The sequence below is a fragment of the Penicillium chrysogenum genome (genome assembly GCF_028827035.1).
Source record: "Penicillium chrysogenum strain IBT 35668 chromosome Unknown utg000005l_segment0_segment0, whole genome shotgun sequence".
NCBI lineage: Eukaryota > Fungi > Ascomycota > Eurotiomycetes > Eurotiales > Aspergillaceae > Penicillium > Penicillium chrysogenum.
Genome location: NW_026622753.1, coordinates 6,059,926 through 6,085,465, shown reverse-complemented (window position 1 = coordinate 6,085,465; position 25,540 = coordinate 6,059,926). Strand labels below are relative to the sequence as shown.

General features: G+C 50.0%; 12 protein-coding genes across 12 annotated transcripts; 8 read left to right on the top strand and 4 right to left on the bottom strand.

Moving 5' to 3' along the window:
- Positions 1-121: 121 nt before the first annotated feature.
- Positions 122-1,666, top strand: N7489_010704 (M18 family aminopeptidase; the record flags this gene model as incomplete). The annotated part of the gene is made up of 1 exon (XM_056716453.1): positions 122-1,666. The coding sequence occupies one exon, from the start codon at positions 122-124 to the stop codon at positions 1,664-1,666; it is 1,545 nt and encodes a 514-aa protein (XP_056564075.1).
- Positions 1,667-2,139: 473 nt separating this feature from the next.
- Positions 2,140-3,527, bottom strand: N7489_010703 (uncharacterized protein; the record flags this gene model as incomplete). Its single annotated transcript, XM_056716452.1, has 5 exons — positions 2,140-2,546; positions 2,607-2,674; positions 2,733-3,106; positions 3,168-3,272; positions 3,327-3,527. 5 exons carry the CDS (start codon positions 3,525-3,527, stop codon positions 2,140-2,142), a joined length of 1,155 nt encoding a protein of 384 aa, XP_056564074.1.
- Positions 3,528-7,353: 3,826 nt separating this feature from the next.
- On the top strand, positions 7,354-8,666 carry N7489_010702 (rRNA-binding endoribonuclease; the record flags this gene model as incomplete). Its single annotated transcript, XM_056716451.1, has 2 exons — positions 7,354-8,097; positions 8,151-8,666. The coding sequence occupies 2 exons, from the start codon at positions 7,354-7,356 to the stop codon at positions 8,664-8,666; spliced, it is 1,260 nt and encodes a 419-aa protein (XP_056564073.1).
- Positions 8,667-9,056: 390 nt separating this feature from the next.
- Positions 9,057-9,836, bottom strand: N7489_010701 (H/ACA ribonucleoprotein complex subunit NOP10; the record flags this gene model as incomplete). The annotated part of the gene is made up of 5 exons (XM_056716450.1): positions 9,057-9,076; positions 9,147-9,199; positions 9,263-9,330; positions 9,438-9,482; positions 9,561-9,836. Coding segments are annotated over 5 exons (462 nt in total), but the record flags the coding sequence as incomplete, so codon positions are not given.
- A 357-nt stretch (positions 9,837-10,193) lies between these two features.
- On the top strand, positions 10,194-11,617 carry sen2 (tRNA splicing endonuclease subunit SEN2; the record flags this gene model as incomplete). The annotated part of the gene is made up of 2 exons (XM_056716449.1): positions 10,194-10,560; positions 10,632-11,617. The coding sequence occupies 2 exons, from the start codon at positions 10,194-10,196 to the stop codon at positions 11,615-11,617; spliced, it is 1,353 nt and encodes a 450-aa protein (XP_056564071.1).
- Positions 11,618-12,053: 436 nt separating this feature from the next.
- N7489_010699 (chromatin-binding protein RAD9) lies at positions 12,054-16,388 on the top strand (the record flags this gene model as incomplete). The annotated part of the gene is made up of 3 exons (XM_056716448.1): positions 12,054-12,113; positions 12,172-14,187; positions 14,244-16,388. The coding sequence occupies 3 exons, from the start codon at positions 12,054-12,056 to the stop codon at positions 16,386-16,388; spliced, it is 4,221 nt and encodes a 1,406-aa protein (XP_056564070.1).
- A 1,568-nt stretch (positions 16,389-17,956) lies between these two features.
- On the top strand, positions 17,957-18,623 carry N7489_010698 (uncharacterized protein; the record flags this gene model as incomplete). The annotated part of the gene is made up of 2 exons (XM_056716447.1): positions 17,957-18,099; positions 18,434-18,623. 2 exons carry the CDS (start codon positions 17,957-17,959, stop codon positions 18,621-18,623), a joined length of 333 nt encoding a protein of 110 aa, XP_056564069.1.
- A 10-nt stretch (positions 18,624-18,633) lies between these two features.
- N7489_010697 (uncharacterized protein) lies at positions 18,634-19,014 on the top strand (the record flags this gene model as incomplete). Its single annotated transcript, XM_056716446.1, has 1 exon — positions 18,634-19,014. One exon carries the CDS (start codon positions 18,634-18,636, stop codon positions 19,012-19,014), a length of 381 nt encoding a protein of 126 aa, XP_056564068.1.
- A 339-nt stretch (positions 19,015-19,353) lies between these two features.
- On the bottom strand, positions 19,354-20,627 carry N7489_010696 (lipid-binding SYLF domain-containing protein; the record flags this gene model as incomplete). The annotated part of the gene is made up of 3 exons (XM_056716445.1): positions 19,354-20,367; positions 20,425-20,522; positions 20,585-20,627. The coding sequence occupies 3 exons, from the start codon at positions 20,625-20,627 to the stop codon at positions 19,354-19,356; spliced, it is 1,155 nt and encodes a 384-aa protein (XP_056564067.1).
- A 1,032-nt stretch (positions 20,628-21,659) lies between these two features.
- On the top strand, positions 21,660-23,711 carry N7489_010695 (GMC family oxidoreductase; the record flags this gene model as incomplete). Its single annotated transcript, XM_056716444.1, has 5 exons — positions 21,660-22,024; positions 22,077-22,106; positions 22,165-23,044; positions 23,101-23,602; positions 23,656-23,711. The coding sequence occupies 5 exons, from the start codon at positions 21,660-21,662 to the stop codon at positions 23,709-23,711; spliced, it is 1,833 nt and encodes a 610-aa protein (XP_056564066.1).
- A 343-nt stretch (positions 23,712-24,054) lies between these two features.
- N7489_010694 (mitochondrial 54S ribosomal protein bL27m) lies at positions 24,055-24,870 on the bottom strand (the record flags this gene model as incomplete). The annotated part of the gene is made up of 1 exon (XM_056716443.1): positions 24,055-24,870. The coding sequence occupies one exon, from the start codon at positions 24,868-24,870 to the stop codon at positions 24,055-24,057; it is 816 nt and encodes a 271-aa protein (XP_056564065.1).
- Positions 24,871-25,058: 188 nt separating this feature from the next.
- lcl2 lies at positions 25,059-25,521 on the top strand (the record flags this gene model as incomplete). The annotated part of the gene is made up of 2 exons (XM_056716442.1): positions 25,059-25,233; positions 25,328-25,521. 2 exons carry the CDS (start codon positions 25,059-25,061, stop codon positions 25,519-25,521), a joined length of 369 nt encoding a protein of 122 aa, XP_056564064.1.
- Between the last annotated feature and the right edge of the window lie 19 nt (positions 25,522-25,540).

Genomic DNA, 25,540 nt, shown 5'->3' with positions numbered 1-25,540 from the left:
TTATCACCGGACTCAGCGATAAGCAAGGGATGGGTCAGGTACCAGCCCCGTCGGAACTCCGCCTTTTCCCCTCAGTTCTCTCCAACTCTCTTCCCTACACTCATACTAGCACATTTACAATATGACCAGAAAATACAACTCGGCCCAAGGCCTCGAAACGCCATGGACTTCGCATATATCCGCCCAGCTGCCCAGTTCATTCATGCCTGTACCTGCAGCACAGCCAGTCCGAGCTCAGGCACCGATCGCCGATGAACCCGTCCGACCAGAGGATTACTCCAAGCCATACTGCGAGTTCATGACATCCAATCCCACAATTTTCCACGCCGTCAAATCCTTCTCCAAGCAGCTCGAAGAGCACGGCTACAAGCCTCTCTCCGAGAGAGCGGTGTGGACATCGGAGCTGAAACGAGGCGGCAAGTTCTACACGACCCGCAACGGCAGCTCTTTGATCGCTTTCAACATTGGCTCCAAATACGAGAGCGGCAACGGCGTGGCTATCGTTGCTGGCCACGTCGACGCCTTGACTGCCAAGCTGAAGCCCGTGTCCAAGCTTCCGAACAAGGCAGGCTTCCAGCAGCTCGGCGTTGCCCCGTACGCCGGTGGTCTCGGCAACACTTGGTGGGATCGCGATCTTGGTATCGGTGGTCGCGTGCTTGTTCGCGACCCGGAAACCGGCAAGGTGGAGACTAAGCTGGTCAAACTTGACTGGCCTATTGCTCGTGTGCCTACCCTCGCTCCCCATTTCGGTTCTCCTGCGAATGGTCCATTCAACCAGGAAACCCAGATGGTGCCTGTCATCGGAATAGATAACTCCGATCTGTTTGAAAACTCCAAGGTTGAGTCTAGCAACACAAAGTTTGGCACATTTACCTCGACCCAGCCTGAGAAGCTTGTGAAGATCATCTCCGAGGAGCTTGGCATCACAGATTATAGCACTATTGTCAACTGGGAATTGGAACTCTTTGACACCCAGCCTGCTCAACTAGGCGGCCTGGAGAAGGACATGATCTTTGCTGGCCGCATTGACGACAAGCTCTGCTGCTATGCGGCACAGGAAGCGCTCATTGCTTCTTCGGACAGCACATCGACCGGAACCGTGAAGATGGTTGGTATGTTCGATGATGAAGAGATTGGCAGTTTGCTCCGACAGGGTGCTCGGTCGAACTTTATGAGCAGCGTCATTGAGCGGATTACCGAGGCCTTCGCGAAGGACAACTACGGCCCCAACCTCCTTTCCCAGACAGTGGCGAACAGCTTCTTGGTATCATCAGATGTCATCCACGCAGTGAACCCGAACTTCCTTAATGTCTACCTGGAGAACCACGCGCCCCGCCTTAACGTTGGCGTGGCAGTGTCTGCCGACTCAAACGGACACATGACTACCGACAGCGTCAGCGAGGGTGTCATGAGGCGAATTGCAGAGCGCTGTGGGTCAACCCTGCAGGTCTTCCAGATTCGCAATGACTCTCGCAGCGGTGGCACTATTGGGCCCATGACCAGTGCCCAGATCGGCATGAGGGCCATTGACTGCGGTATCCCGCAGCTGAGCATGCATAGTATCCGGGCGACTACTGGCAGCTTGGACCCCGGTCTGGGTGTCAAGTTGTTCAAGGGATTCTTCGACCACTACGAAGAAGTTGATAAGGAGTTCACCGACTTTTAGATCGATAATTCCACACTTTGCTTTAGACAGTATAGAGCCCGTTCTCATTTGTGCATGCTTGCTATAGGCGTGTTGTCTCGCTATTCATTCTCTTGGGGCGTGTATTGGATTACGACCAAGTGGCTTCATTCTGTGACTGTTGCTCTTCCATCTCTCGGTATTAAGTTATTCGTTTGATTCGATTGCTGTACTTCGACTATCTATATATCCAAGAATTTCCAAACCTAGATTCCATATTACTATATCTTTAAAATGACATAAGAACAAAAATAGCGAGTGTCCACAGCCCTAGAGGTATACCGCACGGGGGTAATTATGACCCAGCAACCGCCAGGCCCAAAGAGCGTGGTGAAACCCTGACGAGAAACGAAAAAGGAAAAATCCGACGGGTATATGACGTTATACTCCAAGGCACCAAGCTGACTGCAAGAGCCATCCAAAAACCAAATGCGTGTCTATACATCAACAGACCTTCAAAACGGCACCGCTGAACCCGCAGGTAAAGGACGAGGATACGTCAGATTAGGCCGATCGCGAGGCTCAGGAACAAACGCAATCCGAGCTAGTTTCTTCTCTTCCTCTCTCGTCCAGCGCTTAATACTAGACCTGAATCCGGTACCAGGAACAAGAGCGAGAACCCGTTCGGGGTCACCGGCACCATACTCGTGTTCTTCGCCGTGAGCACCGAGAGTTGATGCATCGCCGTTCCAGTCGGAGTTGCGCTGGGTTGTGTCGCCGCGCGTGGGACGACTGGCGTTGAAGGTCGATACCATTCCTGGGAAGATGCGGGCGACGAGGGGTTTGAGGGTTGGTAGACAGGCGCAGATTATGCCTGTGTTGCATTCGATGGCGGACCAGGAGGCAGCGCCGACATTGTCGTCTTTTGTGTGGGGTTAGCTTTGTTTTGGGTTGTGATAGAGCTAGGCGAAACGATACGTACAGGTGGGATCGGACGATTCGGCGATCTTTTTCAGACTGACTAGACGGATGACACTGGTGACGCAGACACTTTGTGCTATGTTAGTTCTGGACGGTTCAATCTGATATCTGGAATTTGATAACTTACAAGCCGCCCATAGCGAACATGATCATTAAAGCGATCTTTTGTTTTCGGGGCAGGTCGACTGCCATTAAAGCCGGGATGGGAATGACGAGGATGGCAATATCGGTCGCGATGTGCATACTAGCATTGGAGAACCATAGCTTGGTTTTGTTCAAACAGTAACCCTGAATTGAATCGTCCCAGAATTTGGCGACGGGAATGCAGTTTAGGAATGCACTGATGACCGCCCAGGTGCCATAGATGGCGAGCACAGTAATCATGACCCAGCAGACGACTCGCATGCGGTGCGTTGGGAAGACTCGGAAGTACTGCATCAGAATTGAGGCTTTGGCGCAGAGGACGGCGGCGTTGTAGAAAGGAATGGTGAGCCAGAAGGCCTGTTCGGATCGGTTGTTAGATGTAGTTGATAGCTGAGGACACGGCTTAGGGCAAGCTCACCTTCATCTGTCTCTCGAGAATGTTTGGTGGGATATCTTTCAAATGCATTCCCATGCCACTGACGGCTTCGATAATGTCGAGGGCCATGAAGACATATGAATTGACCTATACATCTGCATTAGTATCTGGTATTTCTTCGATATCGATCACCCAACTTACCAGTGCAATAATGACCATCCAGTCATTTGCTTCCACCCGATTCATAAGTTTCATACGAGTATACATCCTCATCGCAACGAAACAGGTTGCCAAGGCTGTGAACACAACGCTTATGATCAAGCCCTCCTGGCCTCCGGAGGACAACAATATGCCGTCATTATCTCGCCTGAAGATCGCATCTCGAATGTACAACAAATTCATTGTCAATCGATCTTGCGGCTTTAAACAAAAGAAGGGATGGCTACTCCTCAAAGAGAAGATTGCCTGGGGATAATCCAATGATCAGATCAGTATAGGATGTTGATCTGATTCACGATTGAGATAGGGCACCAAAGGAGTGATAAGAGAACAACCTCTCCAGTAAGCGAAAATTACGAGAGGATATCGCAGTATTATAATCGCAAGTGCATAAAACCGATGCGCAGCGTCGCCATCAACAATGCAGCCCCAGAAACCAAACGGCCTAGGAACGAATCCACTATCCCTTTTTCAGAGAGAGACAGTACCAATTCCCTAAAAGGACAGTCATTTCCTCTCCCCTCACTCCTCGGATGAGCGGGCGAGTGCTCTGACGCGAGACAGGATCCCCGTCTGGGAAGCGTGTTTGCAGCAGCGTGCAGCGCAAGGGGCCCCATACAACGAATCGGGTCCAGCGTTGGCCCCGATGGACTCGATATGTACATCTGTGCTGCGTACTAACAATTCTATGATGTTTCTTTGTTGTTTTTTGCTTTTGCCCTCATTTCTAAAAAGGTTTTCTCTTTGAACCTGGTTGTGGCTGCAATTTACAGGACAAATTATAGTTTGCAGGGTCCTTGGTATATCAATTTCCACCTTATTTCGAGACCCCAGAAACATTTACCCCTTCGTCCCACTGGCCTTGATCAATAATTTGAATCTATTCATGTCGATCGCCTGTGGACGATCTGCTCGATTACCGATCAGATCGGGTCTCCACTGGGTTATTCTTTCGATTGACGCACGGTAAACTATACTTCCACGGATTATCATTCGATTTCAATATTTTATGATGTTATACTCCATATACATGCAATACAACTTAGTTGAAGTGATTCCAAATCACTTTGAATATGCCATGACGCAAGTCTTGCATACAGTTTGTACCTGCAGACAGCTCGGAGGTCATCTTATTCGCTATCCGATCATCTCCGACGGTGACACTGAACAACAAAATTTATAGAAATTGATGATGACGCGTGTGGCCTGATACTATACTCGTGGAGTTAGCCAACCCTATGTATCAATCTGCTCATGGAATCTCTCACTGCAGGTGGTCTATATGTGGAAAGATGCTCAGCCATAGGGATCAATTCCGGCTTAAATGTGTTGGCCTTATTAATTGCTGGGTTTTTATGATGGTGGTCATGCGAGTCATCTTAGGTTAGAAGTCAACCCCTCATATCCTATTCTATACGGGTTAGTCCAGGTGCGGTAAAGACTGCCAGGCAATAAAGGCGCAGTGCAAACAGTAATGACGGGGGCGGAGGGGAGTGGTTGGTAAAAGCCTGGAGCCGCAATATCGAGACAGCCTTGGTTGATCAGGACACGACCCTTGTCTGAATACTCTACCCTATACATGAGTTGATCGACTTTCCTTCGACTTACGGCTCTCCCCTCATTTTGTTACCTTGGACATTTGAGGAATGGTTATTACAAGATTGCGTCTGTCTTAAACAGTCTTAAACAGTTGACTGAGAGACGAACAATTTCCTGTAGACATTGTCTCATTTTGCATGTTAGGGCTCTATTAAGCTCATCTGCCGCATCTGATGTGTAAGGGGTTCTCTACTTATTGCCACTGAACTACTTTCTATGCAACATATATACCCACATCTAAAATAACACAGTGTCCAATTGAACATCAAAGGAAAATATGGGAGAGAGACTAAATCTCCTATTTGTTGGAACACCCAGCCACTTCCCTCGATAATGTTAGAGGCCTCGTCAGGGATAACCATTTTGTATTGCCCCGGATATCCGTTCCCGAAAAGCTTCGTTTGCTTTAATTTGAGAACTTGTTTAATCTATTAAACCTGTTGAACTTTTATGAGCGTCTCTCATACAAAGAACGTCAGTCTCAGTATGACAACCTTGGAATGTGGCCTCGATTAGTCGCGTCTCACAACATCCAAAGCTGCTAACCACGTAACTCAGCTCGTGGCAATGCGTCGAAATTTTTGGAAGAGTTCAAGAAAAAGCAATTAAAACGTTACGCTATTTGAACTGTTCCTTAATGGAGTGTGGCCAAAATGGACCCCTGCCAAGTGGCGTTGGCTAGTTGACATATCACATACGATCCTTAGGGCTATTCGTCTGGACACAAACGTATCGAAAGTTGGTCCTCTATCGCAGGATCAAAGAAACATGGCTTTGCGTTTCTAACTACCACATTTTCAATTCTGTAGTGGAACACTCATATATGCAATACATCTTGTCAATATGCAGGGCGCTAGGTGCTAGACTCGCGCTGTATGCAGGCTGCCTTGCTTACCGAGTTGTCATGGCAGCTTGGGACTTCGAATCCTGCCTTAACCTAGAATGTACGGAGTAAAATCTACTCCGTAGTCTCTATTAGGATCAGACTACTCCTCAATGCTTAGGTGCTTACTCCGTACATCAACTACTTTTGATTGGAGACCGAAAACTTACACTCGATGCTTAAATTGTTAGTGATCAGCCAGGGAGGAACCAATGGGGGTTAAAAAAACGGTTAGTTGCAAATTTGGGCAATGGATAAGCCAAGACGGTTCTATACCTACTCTAGTCAACGATGCCATGGGTAGGATGCATCTCCTTACCACCCCTTTATCTCTGGTCACCCAACTTACTGCAGCTAGCCGGATTCAAATTGGGATCGGGACAGCTTGATTGGAGTGGATTCCACGTGTATTGACTACTTTCTTTCTCTCTCTATCGTGGCTTTGAGTCTACAAGTCTCCCATCTGATACTTTTTCTCGCGAAGCTTTTTAGGAATGTACTAGCTCCATGTTTAGACAACTTCTTACCTACTAGGCGAAAGATCCTCTGAAATTACTGGGCTGTGCAAGCTACTTGGACCAAGATGCGAACTCCGTGTTCTAAATCAAGCTGCTGCTGGTTACAACGCGAGAAGTCATCATGGTTCCTTGCCTAGGTACAGCCTGCAGCAACTCTCTTTGCCATTGTCTTTTATTTTTTATTTTTTTGTTTTTCTTACACAAGGACCTTGAGGATTTTGGTTGAGGCTGCAGGTTGAAACATGCAATGTCCCTATCCTAGGAAGATCAAATATCCACAGAGAGGTACATATGACACGCGAGATTTATGGTACTAATCTTGGAACTTACATTAGTTGGAAGCTGTTTGCGTCGGACATAGGTTCTCTACTGAGATTATATCTTCTATTAAACTAATCGCCGCAAGAGACGAGCATATTTGTTTGGCCTTCGAAAGTATTTGAAGAGACTCTTTACTCAGCCTGGGGAGGCATCGGTAACCTATTGGCCTGGTTTCCAATATGAGCTGATCTGAACATGGCGGTGACTGGGTGTTATGTCCTGCCTGAAAAAAATAAGGGATCTTATTTCTGCTGAGGCCTAGAAGGATCTGTTACTAACTAGAGATTTGCCTCCACTATGGGCATGAAATCCCCATTCAATCGAAATTGTATGGGGGAATTTCAGTGTTGTGGAAAATATCCTGACAACAACGGTGTCTTGGTCTACATTTTGCCCAAAAGTGTTGAATTCAATATACAGCCCTCAATGCGACAAATCCAAATATCAAATGACAAGAAAATAGATGTACAAACAAAGCTTTCTGGTGTCCAACTGCATGTACAAAGACAAAAGTGGTGTACCTGGGCAGTAGATTTGGATAGGCGATAAGATAGACCGATAAGGACGCACAGGCCACTATTCACAGAGAAATTTCCTTTTCACAACTCGGCCAATTCTTTAAAGTCGACAACGACCTCATCTTTTCTCATTGTCGATCAGTGGAAATAGTCCTAGTATATAGGACAAGATGGCAGACACTACTGCCCCATCCACCAAGCCCGTGTCCACAATTGTGCTGGACGCTGGCCCAATTCTCAAGAATACCCCGCCGCTTTCAACCCTCCTTGCTCAGTGCGACGAAATTATCACCACCCCCTCCGTGGTGGGTGAGATCCGTGATCCCGATGCCCGCGCGCGTGTCGAGACCCTATACCTACCTTTCTTGAAGCAGCGATCCCCCACACCTAAGAGCTTCAATATCGTCAGCGAATTCGCTCGCAAGACCGGTGACCGTTCTGTCCTGAGTAGGACCGATATTGAGGTCCTCGCCCTTGCATATGAAATCGAGTGCGAAAAGAACGATGGAGACTGGCGGTTAAGAAGCGTCCCTGGACAGAAGCAAATCAATGGAAAGCCGCCTGTGAAGGAGGAATCCGAAGAAGTCAAGCCCGAGGATGCGGAGGTTGCAGCCATTACGGAGGGAGTGAAGGAGACCACAGTCGCAGACGCCCAGGAAGAGACTCCAAAGGAGGAAGACCCCACAACGAACGAGGCTGATGAAGTCGCCGAGGTTGCTGTTGCGGTTGCCGAAGAAGAAGAGAAGGACGAAGAGCAGGATGTGGAGGATGATGCTGCCGGTGATTCTGACGACGGAGAATGGATCACACCATCTAACTATAAAAAGCGTCTTGCTAAGGATGAGTCCGGGACAGCGACTCTTACCGCTGCGCCCAAGACAATGCAGGTTGCGACTATGACCACTGATTTCGCGGTAAGTACACCCACACAACATCTGTCTATCGCCCAATTACTTATCCTGTATAGTGTCAAAACGTTCTCCTACAAATGAACCTGAATCTTCTGTCTACCACCACCCTCCAGAAGATCCAGCATCTTAGAACCTTCATCAAGCGCTGCCACGCCTGCTTCTTGACCACAAAGGAGATGAGCAAGCAGTTCTGCCCTCGCTGTGGCAAGGATACCCTCACCCGTGTCTCATGCACGACCACTGCCAACGGCGCATTCACAATGCACCTGAAGAAGAACATGCAGTGGAACAAGCGCGGCAACGTATACAGCGTTCCCAAGCCCATCGCAGGCAGCGCGAACGGCAAGTGGAAGGGCGGCGGTGGCCAGCGCGGATGGGGTACCGAACTCGTTCTTGCCGAAGACCAGAAGGAGTATGTCCGCGCCAACCAGGAAGAAGAGCGACGACAGCGTCGCGAGCGTGATCTCATGGACGAAGACTACCTGCCTGGTATCTTGACTGGCGAGCGCAACAGGACTGGTGGCCGTACCAAGGTTGGTGCTGGCCGCAACGTCAACTCGAGGAAGCGCTAAATGTGCTGCGTGGATGACTTTGCATCTTGGTTACATGGGTTGGAGTTTTGGGGCATGGAAAGAAAAAAGTTCATTTGGTCAATACCACTGTTATGGTGGTTGACGGCCTTTTTATGAGGAATGACCATGTCTTTGCTTGTGATTTACGGTTGAACATACAATATAGCCAATCCATAAGGCTCTTTATGAACATTTTAACAAAATCCTCGTTGAGTACCTAGATCAGGTATCATATTCTCTAGAATGTCTAGGTGAAGCCCTGAATAGATCATCCAAGGATAGCAAAACAAGTATGGACATCTGAGCCATCCGTTGACCGCAAGAAAAACACCATTCGCCAAAACATGGGCTATGCCACCCGGTAATTCATTTTTCCCAGTGTTGATCCATTTAAGCCTTAGCAGGGGCCTCTAAAAGACGTAAAGTTAGCTTCATGTACTTCTGAGTGAGCGGAGTTCTGGAAGGAGAGATGCGACGTACTGGATTGCTGGGTGAGGAGAAGACCGTAACGCTTCTTCAGAGTGACACGGTGACTGGGAAAGAGGTCAGTTTCCAATGCTTCATTATGCGCCATGTACAATAACACCGCTACTCACCGAGAGTACTTGTCATCGGGGGAGAAGCGAGCGGGGTGGGCAGACTTGGTGACTTCGCCGTTCAGGACCTATAATTGCCAAAGATTAGTATAATCGTCCAAAGTTGAAACTGTGATCTGAGGAGCCACATCTTCGCTGAAAAGCGGCAGGCTCCCCGGCGCAAAGATTTCCGTACCTTCTTCAAGGTGTAGACACGCTTGCCTTGGTTGTCGAGGGTGTACTGTTCGTCAAAAAATTAGCGACTGATCTCCGAGCGGAGCTGAAGATTCGCTCGCTTCGATGTCGCAACGAAACATACCATAAGATGCATTCTGGAAATAGCAAGGTTAGCATATGAGCAATAAATATGACTTTCAATACGAATTAGAAACTTACTTGGCGGTATTGATAAATTGTCCTGTGTTAGTACTTGCGTCGGCGATAAGTGGAGGAATTTTTTTCTGAACGAGGAAGAGCTCGGACCAGGTTGCTTAGTCACGGCGTGCTTTTTAAACGGAGCTTTCGACCACAAAATTTCCTTTTTCTCTCGCACTTGAGCAGAGAAGAGAATAATATCTCTTAAATGACTTTTGAGCTCTGTTAATGTGCAGAGCCATGAAGTATCATTCACTAATTGACACTTGATTCAGGTTGTTCATACATACAGAGACTTTTAGGTAAGATGCTCCTTAGCTCTTTTACACTCTCCAGCCCATCCTTCACCTTCGGTGATGACACCATTTATTTAGCTCAGGCAGGCGACACTTTGATTTCTAGTTGCCTGTCAATGATTTGCTGAATTGACTACAACGGTATCTGAGAAGATATTACCATGACGATTGATTCGCTCGCATGTTATAGCACAAGTCGCTAACCTCGAATTTTGTGTTTAGGACTTTGAATATTTTCTTATCCAGTAGCGGTTCCCAGGGTGACCACTCCAGTAACCACCATGGACAAACCTGTGGCTGCCAAGTCAGGGCCTGCATCAGATGCGCGTCCGCCTCGTGCCCCTCGACCTCCTAGGCCAAACTACAGACAGATTCACCAGTTTCCTCTTCCGGTCAATGTACATCACGTTCCTCCTGTAATTCCTCATAACCCTCTTTCTCTTATAAGCGTTGCTCTCTCGTACCTCACATTCCTTATCTCGCCACCCCGTCAAGAAGTCTACTCGGCCTACTTTGACAAAGCTACCTCATCGATCCATGTCACGGACGAGAGGTCCATTAATGCCTTATGGCAGATGGGGTTCTTCGGCAAGGGTAGTCTCAGTCGAAGTGAACCCAGCTGGCTGGCGCGAGAGAAAAACGAAGAGGGTTACATAATGGGAAGACCAGCGAGGAGATTACAAGACTGCGGCGGACTGAACGTCGTGAACTGAAGCTAGAGCGTGCCCGCATGGAGAAGCTGGCCATTGAGGAAAGACTCAAAGCCGAGGCGGCTGCTAGAGAAGCTGGCGTTTCTGAGCCTCTTGACCAAGCTGCACAATCGACACCCACAGACGATACGACTAACGTCACAGCGGCTACAACGGAGAAGTTCTCCTTGAAGAAAGCAAAAGAAGCTCGGATGCTGGAGGAGAGGAAGGCACGGGAATTGGCTGCACAAAATGCGGCTCTTGCTGAACAAAACCAACCCGAGACCTCGTCTAATAACAAATCCGTGCGCTTTTCACCCGTTGTGCAAAAGAAAGAATTTCTATCCACCTCGCCCTCATCATTACAATTGCCTGATTCAGTCGTCGACAACCTCGATTCAGATGACTTCCCAAATGAAGAGCATCTTCAACTCTCCAACGAAGAGGCATTCTTCCTTGCCTACTCGCTTGGTGCATTGCAAATCTACGATTCACCCTCGAAACCCGGGGAGGTCCAATCGACCTCGTCAATCACCACCTCTGCCCTTCTCCAACAGTTCTGCCACCACTCCTTCCAACCTGCCCGTGACGCCTCCGCGTCCCTCCTACCAGATGATCCCTTCATGATCTCATACACCGTCTACCATCACTTCCGGTCTCTCGGGTGGGTTATCCGCTCCGGAGTCAAGTTCGGAACAGATTACCTGCTCTACAACCGCGGACCGGTCTTCTCCCACGCCGAATTCGCAGTTGTCATCATTCCTTCCTACACCCACCCTTACTGGTCCGAAACAGAAGAACGGAAGAACTACACAGCAGAGAAGCAGGCGAGGAGTTGGTGGTGGATGCACAGTGTCAGCCGTGTGCAGGCTCAGGTGTTGAAGAGCTTGGTCGTCTGCTATGTGGATGTGCCTCCACCAGCTGCTTCGCTCGATGATATTGGGGCGCTGTTTGGTCAATACAAGGTGCGCGAGTTCCTCATCAAGAGATGGATTCCGAACCGCACTCGTGATTGATTGCCTCGCTTTCTTTTGGATCCCCTCAAGGCGGGGAATATTAAGGGCTTCTGATACCCTCTCTGTAATTATGTTGCTCGCAGTACTGTATAAATGCATTACCGTTGCATAATGACCCATGAAATCCATGTCTTACTTCTTACTTGGTTCCAATCGAAGTAGTAAACTACCTAGGTACCTAGGTACCTTGTAGATGTGTGAATAATCAAATGTCCACACCTGGGCACTGCGAAATCACTGCCTTTATGGCGCTAGTCCGTAAGAGGTAATATTACTTCAAGGCACGTGACACGCGTTTCGCGTTTTAACGCCTCCATCTACATTTACTTCTCGATGCAAGGCATTTGAAGCGTCGGACTGTGTTGGGGCGAACTTTACAAAGGCTGCTGTTGCTATCAAGACGTGCTAGGCTTCAGGGACTTTATGTCGTCGAAAAATGGGGACCCAGGACGATAGCATCGACCTTGCAAAGTTGCAACGCGACGCGTTGGGGCTAGTATGTAATGACCCTGCAGCGTCCCTCGCCCTCATTGGACTAACTCCGACATCCCCAGGAGCACGATCCATCTCAGCCGTACTTTTCGAGATCTGCAAAAACAGGTAACAAGCCGAATCACACACTTTGTTACACATACCACACAGTCAACGGCGCTTCCAATGGTGACGGGGTGTGCACCGGCCAACACCTACCTCCGAAAACACCATCGAACCCCACGAGCCTTGTGCACCAACACCAACCACCTCGGTCTCGACCTCGGCAGCATGAACGACGCCCAATAATGTCTGATAAGCGTGACAATGAACTGGGTATTGTACCGGGTTCGCAATTCGGCAACATGAGCTCCGCAGAGGCTGCTCCTGGGGACACTCAAGTCGTCTCGCAGTCAGTGTACGACAGCATTATCAGACAGAATGGGGAGTCCATGCAGCAGGATTATTCACAAACAGGGGCCGACGGAGCGACATTGAGAACATTGCATGAGGGTGACAGCGGCCATATCGACCTCCTCTCCGAATTGGACGCCACGCACCATGGAGCGAACCTATCCCAAGGCGAAGATGATAACGACGACGAGAGCACCTTCGATCAAAACGAGTCTTCCCCGATGGCCTACGCACCGGATCTCTTCCCCGAATCGCAACGCTTCCTAGCAGAAACACCCGGAACCGTGATGAAAAAGAATGAGGCAAAAGGTGGGACAACAGAGACCCCGAGCATCTCGCGGAATCCCCTGGCTAGTGGCATCGAGTCAAGTGGCGGTCTTCTCGGTCTGAGCCAGGTTTTCGGGGCTACCCAGGTCCCATCCTCTCCCATTGTCCACGGCCTGCAGGCGGAACTTGTATCGGATCGTCCGTCGCCCAATATCCCGATTCAACCCGCTCGTGTTGTCAATGGTATTTCGTCGCCGTTGATGGGCATGCCGGTCCAGTTCATGAGAGAATCATCGGAACCCAACATGAACTATATATCGATGAAGGAATCGCAGACAAAGCGCGACAGGACTTTGGGGGAGAGGTTGACACGATCGGCCGGCAATATCCAGTCGGACCAGAGTGACAAGGAATTCTATAAAGAGTCGAGCTTTGTAGAACGTGCACGGCGACAGCGACAGATCGATGAGGAAGCTGCGGCTCAGTTCGCCGGACTGAGTGCTCCTGCCAGATCTACATCCAATCTCTCCGCCAGACTACGGACTTCTCCCAAGCAGCCAGGTGGACGGCAAGACCAGGAAACGATAGAAGCTGTTGCCAGCGAGGAAGAAACCGAACAAGAAGAAGATATGCAAGTGCCCCGGTCACAAGAGCTTCCTCAATCTTCCGCCGAAGAAGACAAAGAGAACTACGACGGACCTCCTCTGGATGCCGCCGCCGCCGCCAGTGCCCACGACCGACTATCTCAGGTACTTGGGTTTGAGCCGATTCCCTCCCCTTCCCGGATGGGAGTAGACGAGGAAATGGAGAATGGAATGGGTCACGGAGGCTCCTTTGGCTCCCACAATGGTGGACAGCCGAACGGTGCTATGCGTTCTTCCCAGGCCATGGTGAAAGACTCTCAACCATCACCTCAATCATCACCAAAATGCACAGAAACCGACAATACTAGGGAAATTGCCCATCGCTCGCCTTCCCGTTCTCATGTGGATTCTCCCGCACGAGACCGTCTTCAGACGTCCTCTCCCTGCTCGCGACCACAATCAAGACATTCGAACAGCAATACCCAGAGAAATGGCTCCGTCTCAGATGAACCTGCCATTCAACCCGTTCAGGGTGCGTCCCTTAACGTGAATATGCCCACACACTCTAGCAATCCCTCGGAGCAGCAAGTTGTAAACTCATCTCATTCCAAAGTTGAAGCGGGAACTGCGGCAAACTCATCATCGATGCCATCCCGTGTGGCTGAGACACCTATGAATCAACGTCTCAAGCATCTCAGTGATATGGCCCGATTAACGAGTATCCCAGAAACAAGTCCTAGTCACTCCCAATGTAATTCCGAGGTTGGGTCCAATGGCGATGGGCTGAACAACGAAGACGACGATCTTCCACCCATGTTCAGTGAAATCCCCAGTGTTCGAAAGAATCATGTCCCCCAGCTGGGACAAGGGCACTCTCTTCGCCTCTCAAGAAACTGCTGTCCAGTCCAGGAGGAGGCCAACGCAGGGCTTTGACTGAAATTGCAGCAGACCTCTCGCCACAGGTTGGGGCAGGAGGGTTTGATATGGGAATTGGGATCTTTACCACTGAGGATCAAGAGTTCAGAGCCTTGATCGATGGATCGCCGACCCGACCGAAGAAGAAGCGGCGTGGCAATAATGGCTCAAGTTACATTGCCTCTGACCCTATCATACCTCTCACCCCTCGCGCACAGCCCCCAAAATCCGTTGCACCCATTCGAGCAACACAAGAAGTACCAGCTCCTATTCCTGCGGATTCGGATGATATGCCTTTGGTGCAACTCCCCGAAAAAGCCGTGCGAAGACAATCAAAGCCCCCGCGACGAGCCCCGGAGAATGTTTGGGAAATCGAGGGATCGCCTGAGCAGCCCGTCCGCCGGAAATCAAGAATTAGAAAGACCTCTACATTGATGTCTACCCAAGAGAATCATGTCCCAATAAAGAGCTCCGGACTTACTGGGAGATCAGCCCCCCAACCAAAGGTTGTAGTTTATAAACAGCCACCACCTCCATCATCGGAACTCACGGAGGTCTCATCAACAATTGCTTCGGAAGATATAATTGAGTCAGAGGCGAACAGTGTTGATGACTTCCCTACCACGCCTCGCCCATCCCACACTTCATTGGAAAATACCGTGGTTGCCCCAAGTCAGGTCCTCTCTGTCTGGATGGGCCAGAAACGAGCATACTACCCAGCAACATGCTTCGGGACACCACTGGGTGTATCACAAGTTAAATACTCTGTGAAATTTGAGGACAGTCTTCCTGTCGAGGTGCCCAAGGGTGCCGTTAAGAGATTTGAGCTTCGTGTCGGAGACGGTGTCAAGATTGAGATGGATAATGTTCCAAAAGTCACTCATATCGTCCGCGGGTTCGATGACAAGCTCACTAGAGAACAGCTGGCTAAAGCCGCGGACGATGGCCTTTATCCTATAACCGACATTTACGGTCACACCACTGTGATAGTCGGTCCCAAGCAACGCAAAAGCCTACCAAATGGTGGGATTGGCAACAGCGAGAACGTGATCAAAGTGCCTATTGCTCGTGTCTATCTTGATACTATCCTGTGGAATCAACTCAAAGACCGGATGTTCACATATCGCCCGGCGCCTGTTCAACAAGAGAGCACGGTGCACACCCCATCCGAAATGTCATCCGCGCCTGCTTCTCCCAGCTCTCGCTTGTCCCGCAGCATTCACCAAGGCAGCGGCATCTTCGCTGGGATGGTATTTGCTGTCTCTTACAAGGAGGACGAAGCATCTAAGAATCGTGTGACTAGGCTGATTATAGAGAATGGGGGCACTGTATTACATGATGGATTTACTGAATTGTTCGAGGCTTCGTCAATTGTTCCCGTTGATACTCCCACAAAAGGTGGGGCCAAGAATGCAGACCTCAATAACAAGGGGCTCCGTCTTACAGCTCTTGCTGAAGACGTTGGCTTTGCCTGTTTAATTGCCGATACCCATTCTCGGCGAGAAAAATACATGCAAGCACTGGCATTGAACCTCCCATGCCTGGCCGGGCGGTGGGTAGAGGACTGCATCACGCAGGGTCGCGTCCTCGACTGGGATATCTACCTCCTCCCAGCCGGCGACTCAATGTACCTCAATGGAGCGACAAAATCCAGAGTCATGGCTCCCAACCCTCCATCCACAGCCCGTCTCTCCGAAACTATCTCCGCACGGACGAAGTTGCTAGCAGAGCAATCAGTGCTCCTCGTCATGGGCCGTGGAAAGGCAGAGGAAAAGAGGAAAGCCTATATCTTCCTGACTTACGCCCTAGGGGCTTCCCGGGTTGAGCGTGTCCCTGATCTCGGCACGGCCAGGGCCTTGATAGACTCGCAGTCCGATGCCGGTTTGTCGACTAGCTGGGACTGGATTTATGTTGATGATGCAGATCAAGCTGCTGCAAAGTCGATGTTGATGCCTAAACCGAAGACGCAGAGAATTCACTTGTTCCATGGGAAGAAGCGTAGGAAGTCGATTGCATCGTCCACTCCTACGCCATCTAATGAGCTGAAATGTACTGCGAGGGTTGTTGGTAATGAGTTTGTTTGTCAGAGTTTGATTTTAGGGCGCTTGTTTGAGGAGTGATTTCTTGTGCTCGTTCTTGATACCAATGTCATCTATCATATTTATTCTTTAATTGATCTATTCAGACTTCCACTTCCTATGAGATTACTACTCGCTCTAGACGTTAGGTAGATTAACCACTCACCACCGAAGATAATTGGGGTGTAATGTCTCTAAATAGAATATTGCCTTTGGATTCATTGTGACGTATCTGAAGGAGTGTTCACCACGTTATACATGGATTCTACATCCACCCTTATGTCCTAAAGTCATGTTGATGCACAAATATCGGATCTCATGCAATTCAATGGGATACTAGAACCGTACGGACTGTTTGCCCCTTTCTTGAATGATTCTTTGTCTGGCTTCTTCCACTTAAGATCTAGCATATATCTACATGTTCTACTTGTTCTACCATGTAGATCAATAGTTTCCCTTCTTCATATCGCTACCCCATGGCGTCATATTCCCGCAGAAGTTTACTCCAACCTACCTCTCTATACACCTGGGATTCAAGCCCCAAGTTACTTGGCTGGACTTGATGTTTTAATCAGACGATGGATTGCTTCTTTTGCTTGCCCCCACTTGCCTCTCTTTCGACTTGCAGCAAAATACACAAGGCATCATCTTCTTTCTCACTCACAACTTCTTATCAGTCACACCGTCATCTTCTACTCTTGCTGTCACAACTCGTTCCTTGCAACTCGTTCTCCGATTCCATTCCGACTCATCTGACTGACCAAGGTGCAAATGAAATTGTATTGTTCTCGGTAAGATCTCAACACACGATCGCTAGCTACCTCAGAAGTACAAAGTGACTGACGGCGGGAAGAAATGCCTCACAGTGGAGAGCCTGTGATCTCCGGAGACAAGCCTTGGAAAGACGTGTACTAGGTATCGCGCAACGACTTACTCGACTTGAAGAGGCGGAGATGGAAGATGACGAGCTGTGGAAAGGATTTCGGAGATCTCCCTACTAGGAACTCAACTCGCACACTTGAGGTCCGGCGCACCCATGAGCTGTTCCTAGGGAAAGCTAGCCCATTCTAGTAATTCCCACCTTCGCCCACGCTCGTCTTCGATCCCGGCATCCGGCAAGTTGTCAATACATTATATATTTACATATATATTGGAGGGAATCACAAACCTAAGTCTCTGGTTTCCCTTACAGCACGAACGCGTTGAAAAGCGTGATGACGAACAGTCAAGGAAAGCAGATCACGAAAGACGAATTCTCTAGTGACGTTTCTACCAAGGAAAGAGATCATCTATGGGGATATATAATGGACGGGCAGTCAGAAAATCAGCCCTGAACAATGACCCGCACGCACAGCAACAGTGGGATTCAGCGTCAAAAGAGGAGTATCGACTTCTACGTTGCTTATGGGACCGCAATAAGATGGACGCCGGCGAGATGCCGCAAAGGTTCAAATTGGGCCAATACTGCAAACAGGTTCAAGATCGGCTTTAGGAATCCCCTCCCTTTCAAGCAAGTGATAGCCGGACCCTGAACTGCCAAGCTTCCACTCCTCCCAACAGAGTTGGATATCGTCTTGCTCCGGCCCGCAGATACCAATAAGCACCCAGGCATGCGTCGCCAATTCATTCAAGACTTTCGCGTACGACGACAGGCCGTTTCCCAATGGCTTCGGTCCCTCCAGGAGAATAAGTATGGTATCGGGGCATCGCCGTCTCGTGTGATCGGGTCCAGGAGCTCCCGGAAGATGGTAGAGTACTAGATCACGTACTTACCCAGGACATTAGCGTCGTTTCCCAGGAGTCCGCTACTAACGATGGCGGTACGGAGTCAGATATCGATACGCCGGTGGTCTCGGCCGTGCCAAACTTCCTCCCTGACCACTCCGAGATCGATAGCATCCGGCGGATGGCACCGCCCCATCACACCTGAAAATGTCTCCCTGTCGGAGCACCCCTCTCGTTGACTTCAACGTCTCAGAACCGCTATTGTCCGTAGCTTTCCCCACCCTATTCCCGCGCGGAGGCGCCTTGTGACGCCTCGCCTAAGACATGTGCCATATCGTGACTATATCCGACATTTGATAAAGCACGAGTCTGGCCGATTTGCGCGGCATCCACGGTTCCGGTTCGCGGCGTTCAATACCATATTCGATCCACCTACTACTGGCCCGGGTTCATGGGCTCTTGTACGTCGATACGCCCATCCAGAGCGGATATAGCTTCTGCGCTGACGACGAAATCCTACCGACGACACGTCATTTTTCGATCATGAATTAAGGGGGCACAGATGGAACTGGCGTGGTACACAGACACACACAAACTCCACTACTACGACAAAATCGAGTTCGACGAGCATGGATGGTTGATCACCCCGCCAGGTGACTACCGATTATCGGACGCCCTGGTTTCCTTGATCGTTGGACCCAACATCGTCGTCGCTAGAAACCGCCACGGTAAATGGCCGGTGGGCGAGCCAGTTATTGTGTGGGCGCATGAGCTCCCATTCATTCCGGTATTCGCCGATTATTACGCCCTAGTCGGCTTCTCAGAAGCAAGGCGACTTGTTTCTAGAGTCAACGGCCCTTGTTCCGGTATCAAGTTTGTGAGGCGGAATTCCCTCGGGCAAAGCACGCAAAACTTGTCCAAAAGCAAAAAGAACCATGGATGAAGTTGTAGGAGCACCACCTGATAAGAAGATGTCTCTGTGCATTGCGTCAACCCCTGGTCTGAGGGCCAAAAGCCTCAGAGCTTCTTCAGATCAGATCAAGCCGCACAATACACGTCGAAGCTACACACAATCGGCAGAACTGGAGCTGAGCGATCATTCAGTTCGACCTCGGCGTTGAACCGCACACCTGAGAAGCCTTTCGTTGCTGATGAGGCGAACAAAACTCCTCTGCTTGGGGCATGCTCCCGTTCTCTGAACTGCTCCTTCTCATTTTGAATATCTATTTATTCTCACAGGAAACCAATATGACAAACAGTATTATAACAAAGCCTTGAGTAATCAGCGATTCGTACTAGGGGTAGTCTCTTTGCTGCCAGACAGGCCCTCGGTAGCGGGCATAGGCCCGGTGATATCTGGCTCATGAGTGGTATCGTGCGTGTCTCCAGTTGCCGGTTCTTTGCCTTTAAGTTCCAGTTGTGTACTTGGCTCCAAATCCGAAACATGATCAGCAGTAAATCTAGGCTGGGGTATGTTTGACGTATGCGTATCGTGGGTAGTTTGGTTGGACGCTCCGTCCGTATCTAGCTCAATAGCTGGTTTACTTTCAGCAGCTGGCGTCGCTTCCTGGGCATCTCGCTCATGAGGTACACCGTGAGGATCTCTGATGGGTAATTCTGCAGTTCCAGGCGTCTGCTCTGCTCTTGACTCAGCAGCTGCTGGCTGATCAGCAGCGGGTACCAAAACCCCCCGTGGTTGCCCGTCAGGGGGTTGCGTAGAAGCCTCGGTATTATGTTCGCACGGCTGTTCAGTGCCCTCCGTGGCTGGTGCCGCAGGTGCGTCGATACGGAAGAACTCCCCGTTCAAGACCTCGATGAGGGCTCCCGCCTCAGGTGGTGGTGGAATTGATCCGCTCAGTAGCTCCTTCGCTCGAATCTTCCGCCCATACAGCTTTTTGTTTGCATCCGCACGCTCGGCAAGTACACCACCCTCGACTGTAAGGCCGCCGTACAATCCCCGAGTCTTGGAGTAGGCGAAGACTCCAGTCGCACCCTTGGTACCGACTACTCCCCCAGCCTCAGCGCTCCGACCAATAGGCCCGACAGCCATGGATATATTCCCACCAAGGGTCAAGTTTCCCGACTGCATGAATGTCTTCACTGCGGCATCAGTAGTCAGAACGAACACGAAATCGGTTAATTCTGCACCAAATTGACCACCAGCGCCGAGGCCGCCCATTGCCATGGCTGACGGGGCGGACCAGCTGCCATCTGGGAGACGAGCGACAATCAGTCCCGACCCAAAGCGGATAGAGCCCAGGAATCCGAATCTGAACGCTGTGAATATGGCGATCCCCTGGCATAAAGTAAGTCACGATCGCTCAGGTTGTTTCCTAGTAGTATTATCTCTTACCTTGGCTCCCGCGAATATCTTTCGTGGGATTTCTCCATCGATTTTGAGCTTCGGGTTGATGAAGGATTCGAGAATCGCAGCGGCCTTTTTGCACTCACCTGTGGAACACGGTCAGCCTGGAGTCGGCCATGTGGGGTAGCAGTAGCACGGGGAATAATACTTGATAGCGAGGCAGGCAACGGGTTGTGCAACGGGTTCTTCATGGAAGATATCTTTTGTCCCGCTGATGCGGTGTGTATGAAGATGTCTACGTCTAGCAGTGTCAGGTATGGTCTCCTATATTCGGAGCAGGCTGAGCAGACTCGAATGGAAGAAAGCAATGATACTCAGCCGCCTCCGGGAGCCTACGCAAATCCAAGTGATGGTTGTTCTTGCAATGTCGTGTAATCAGGGGTTTTGGCGCTTACTTTGCGCACGGACGTTTCACGGGGTTAGTATACTTTGCGGTTGGAACAGAAATGGACGTGAAGGTTCATCGGATTCTGAATAATCTTATGCATAAGTTCCATTTTGAAACTCTCCTATGTCTGGTGAATGTTATGTATGCACTGGGTTGATTTAGACGAAACTGCCAAGTATCTAGGGCTTCGGAAGATGGAATATGCAGTGATATATATCATGTTACTTGACCGACGATCAATGACCCCTAGAGAGTAGTAATTGCTCTAAAATAAGACTCAATGTTCGTGCGCAGCTTGACGAATTGATTCGCGCAGATTAAAACAAACCAGCCACGCTAGTAGGTCATCTAGGATGGTTTATGCAAGGTACAGATTAACATTGCGGGTCGAAAGCAGGTATGGAGTACTTCATAGCTGGGACGAAAATATAAACATTCTCGGAGGGATTATTCATTCTCTATAATTAAGATACGGAGTACACATGTAATGTAACGTTGAGGTTGAGAATCAGAAGTACCCAGGTAAAGTTCGTCTATCACATCCATGGATAGGGCTGGCGGGCCGCGGTTATGCTTAACATTGAGCCACCAGGTGGGTGCACTTATCTAGGTAGTCGGGTACCCGGGTAACGGAGATTGCCGTGCATTGGGATAATTCAATACAATGAAACCAGAATTTACTGCATGCCTCAAGACCGCAAGCTCTTCGGAGATGAGCCTACTTCAGTGCAACAGTTGCAATGTTCCGGTCGAGAATTGTACATATCGGTTCTGTTTCGCTGTAATACGGCCGCATCTTGCCTCAAGTTTCCAGCGGTTGCACCCATTATCACCGATGCTGTTCCAGGCCACTCTAGTCCTCCTCGTACTCCAGGCGAGTACTGTAGCATCCGTGCCTGCGGAACGACGCGCAATTCCCATCGCGGACCAAACCTTTGACTATGTAGTCGTTGGTGGCGGTACCGCCGGAAGCGTGATCGCGACGCGACTAGCACAGAATGACTTCGACGTTGCGCTGATTGAAGCAGGGGGATACTATGAGCTTGGGTCTGTGGCTGAGTTTCCTGCAGCTGCTGCATTGACGATGGGATCAGATCCTGATTTCAGCTCACCGGTGGATTGGGGCTTTGTGACAAGAGATCAACCGGGTGCTAATATGCGGGCAATTCATGTCACCCGGGGAAAATGTCTCGGGGGGTCGTAGGTGTTTTTCCAAACCTGACATATCAGATCGAAGCTGACTGCTCTCCAGGTCGGCGTTGAATTTTATGGTCTACCAACGGTAAAGGACCATGGACTCTGAATATTTGTTTGTGGCTTAACTAACTAGGATCATCCAGTCCGACACGGGAGTCTATGGAGCTATGGGCAGCTACAGTCAATGACAGCAGTTACACATTCGATGAAGTGCTCCCATTCTACCAAAAGAGCGTCCAGTTCACGCCCCCGAACACTGACTACAGAGCTCCAAATGCCTCCGCGGACTATGATATCAATGCATACGATTCGGATGGTGGCCCATTACAGGTGTCGTATGCTAACTTCGCTCAGCCTTTCTCGTCATGGATGAGCCTCGGTATGGAGGCTATCGGCATTGATCAAGTAGATGACTTTAACCTGGGTAATATAATGGGAACCCAGTATTGTGCATCGACCATCAACGCATCCACCCAGCTCCGAAGCAGCTCCGAGTCAGCTTTCCTAAACAAGATCACGCCCGACTCACTGACAACCTATACAAATACCCTTGCCAAGAAGGTTGTCTTTGACCAAAACAAAAGAGCAACAGGAGTTCAAGTGAAAGGCTTGCTGGGCAATACCATCACTCTTTCAGCATCAGAAGAGGTTATCCTCTCGGCCGGTGCCTTTCAGTCCCCGCAACTCCTCATGGTGTCTGGCATTGGACCGCCCGACCAATTACAAGAGCATGGAATCAACATCATAGCCAATCGACCAGGGGTCGGCCAGAACATGTGGGATCACCCGTTCTTTGCTCCTTCGTACCGTGTGCGGGTGACGACATTCACTAAATTTGCTACGAATCTGCTATACGCGGCTGGCCAAATTGTCGATGCTCTAGTCGCCAAAAATGGATTCGTCACCAATCCAATCGCGGACTTTTTGGCCTTCGAGAAGATTCCGCTCTTCTTCCGCTCGGCTTTCTCTGAGCGAACGCACCGTAAATTAGCCGGATTTCCATCCGACTGGCCTGAAGCAGAGGTGAGAGAAATATTCCCTCACATAGAGAGAAAGATGTATAACACGTGAGGTTATAGTACATATCCGGCGCAGGGTATATCGGCAATGTGTCAAATCTCCTGGCAAACCAGCCAAGGGATGGATACCAGTATGCCTCGATACTCGGTATTCTGATTACACCTATGTCCCGAGGAAATGTCACTTTGAAGTCCGCAGATACCTCAGATCTGCCAGTGATCAATCCCAATTGGCTCGATGACAAGGCTGATCAGGAAGTTGTCATTGCCATGTTCAGGCGAATACGCCAGGCTTTCCAGAGTGAAGCTATGAGGCCCGTGGTCATCGGCGAGGAGTATAACCCCGGGCCACAGGTCCAGTCCGATGAACAGATCCTCGAGTTTATCAAGGATAATGTGATGACCATTTGGCACCCGAGTTGTACTTGCAAGATGGGAACTTCCCGTGATGATATGGCTGTGGTTGACTCTCAGGCCCGGGTTTATGGGGTGAATGGACTGCGAGTAGTTGATGCTAGCGCATTTCCTTTCCTTCCTCCTGGTCATCCCCAGTCGACGGTTTGTATGTTTCTCTCGGTTACTGCTCTGGTTTACCAAGTGCTAACTGCATCATAGATATGCTTGCCGAGAAGATCGCGGCGGATATTATCCGGGATTCCCAAGTGCCTTAATTTCGATTCAGAGGCGAGTGGAGAAGGATCCAATGGCTTTAGATACATGTTTCTAAATTGACATTTAGATAATAAATTACCTTGTCGATTGGCTTTGCTGGGCTGTGCTAATGCCAACTATGGGAGGCACACTTTATACATCAGCATGCCATGGAATGGGCTTGAAAATGGCGATTGCACGCCAATATATCCGTAAAGAAAGAAGGGGAAAGGTAATAAACGTGGGAAAGTTGATGGGTAAATGCTCTTTCTATAATACAGTGAACACCAGATACAAATCCTCATATCGCTACAGAAACCCAGAAGTTATTGGAACAAGACATCATACACACGGCAAATGTCCTCATTTCTTGGCCGTCTTCTTCTTGCCCTTCAAACTCTTCAGCTGAGCAGCCCGCTCGGCTCTCTGCTGGCGCTTCCTCCACGCCAACCAACGGTTACCACGGTCATGTGGCATAGCAGTGATACCAGCCCTCTCGGCAGCCCGACCAATCTCCCAGTTAGCCTCACGGTACATGTAGCCAGGGCGCAGCTGGGGGCCAGACGCAGCCTCGACAGCCTCGACATCCGCCACACGAACACCGTTCTCATCAACAGAAGCAACGAGATCAGACTGAGCCTCGACGCGTTCGGCCATCGGCACAGGGGCCATGTTCAGCTTACGCCGGCTGGGCGCATTGCGAGGGTGCGGAAGCTGCTCATCCTTGTCGAAAACAACTCCGATATACCGGCGCTTCGAGTGCTTCGGCGGGTCGAGGTAGTAGCGCACGTAGCCAGCCTGTGTTGCATAGATTGTGTGGTCCCGTCCCATCCCGCAGTTCTCACCGGGGAACCATAGCGAGCCTCTCTGCCGGAAAATGATGCATCCCGGTACCACGTACTCGCCGCCCGTGCGCTTCGCTCCGAGACGCTTACCGGCCGGATCACGTGAGTGTCGATTGGCCGTTCCTTGCGAGGCGTGTGAGGCGTGACGCACTTGTATGAATGGGAGAAGTGCGCTGGAGAGGGAGGGTGTTGGTGTGGTTTTCGGGAATGTGGGTGTTGCGGAGAGGGTGCGCAGGAGGGATTGCGATTGCGAGAGCGCGGGTGTCGACCGGATTGTCGGGGTAAAGGCTCGCTCCAGCGCCCGCAGGGGCGTTAGCACTCGGGGCTTGAACATGGTAGGTTGTAATTGGAGTGTTTGGAGGTGTAGATCGTGAAGCTCCAAAGGGGAAGTTTTTCGTTCGGAGATCGGGCTTGGCGTCACGTGTGTACCCGTAAGCTGGCTTCATCTATACACCAACTCGAACTCGTTCTACTTTCTATACAAATACTTGACTCTGCAAATATCGTGTGATTATTCAAATTATGTTGCAAAGCTGGCGCCAAGCCCTCTGGGCTCTTCTCCTTCTCGTGTCTGTCGCCCAGGCCCAATTCAACTTCTTCGACCAGATGTTCGGAGGCGGCGAGCAACAACGCCAACAGCAGCGGTCGCAGAACAGTCCCAGTGACAGTGACCGGTACCAACAGATGTGGAATGGAGGTAAGACTCAAAATAATTCTCTACCGAGAACATGCTGTCGCAAGTCCACATCGCCCTCGGGACCACATAACTGACTATCATGATCTCTTTATAGCACAATGCGACCACTACCTCTGCCCTGGAACTCTTGCTTGTGTACACTTCCCACACCACTGCCCATGCCCCCACCCTGATGTCGAGGAGAAGGTCGAACTTGGAGAAGGAAGTGCTGTTTGTGTTTCGAAGGGAGGGTTCAAGGCAGGCGAAGCTGCGCGGAAAATTGAATTGGCTCGCAAGGGTCTTTTGTGAAGACTTTGGGCATATGCTC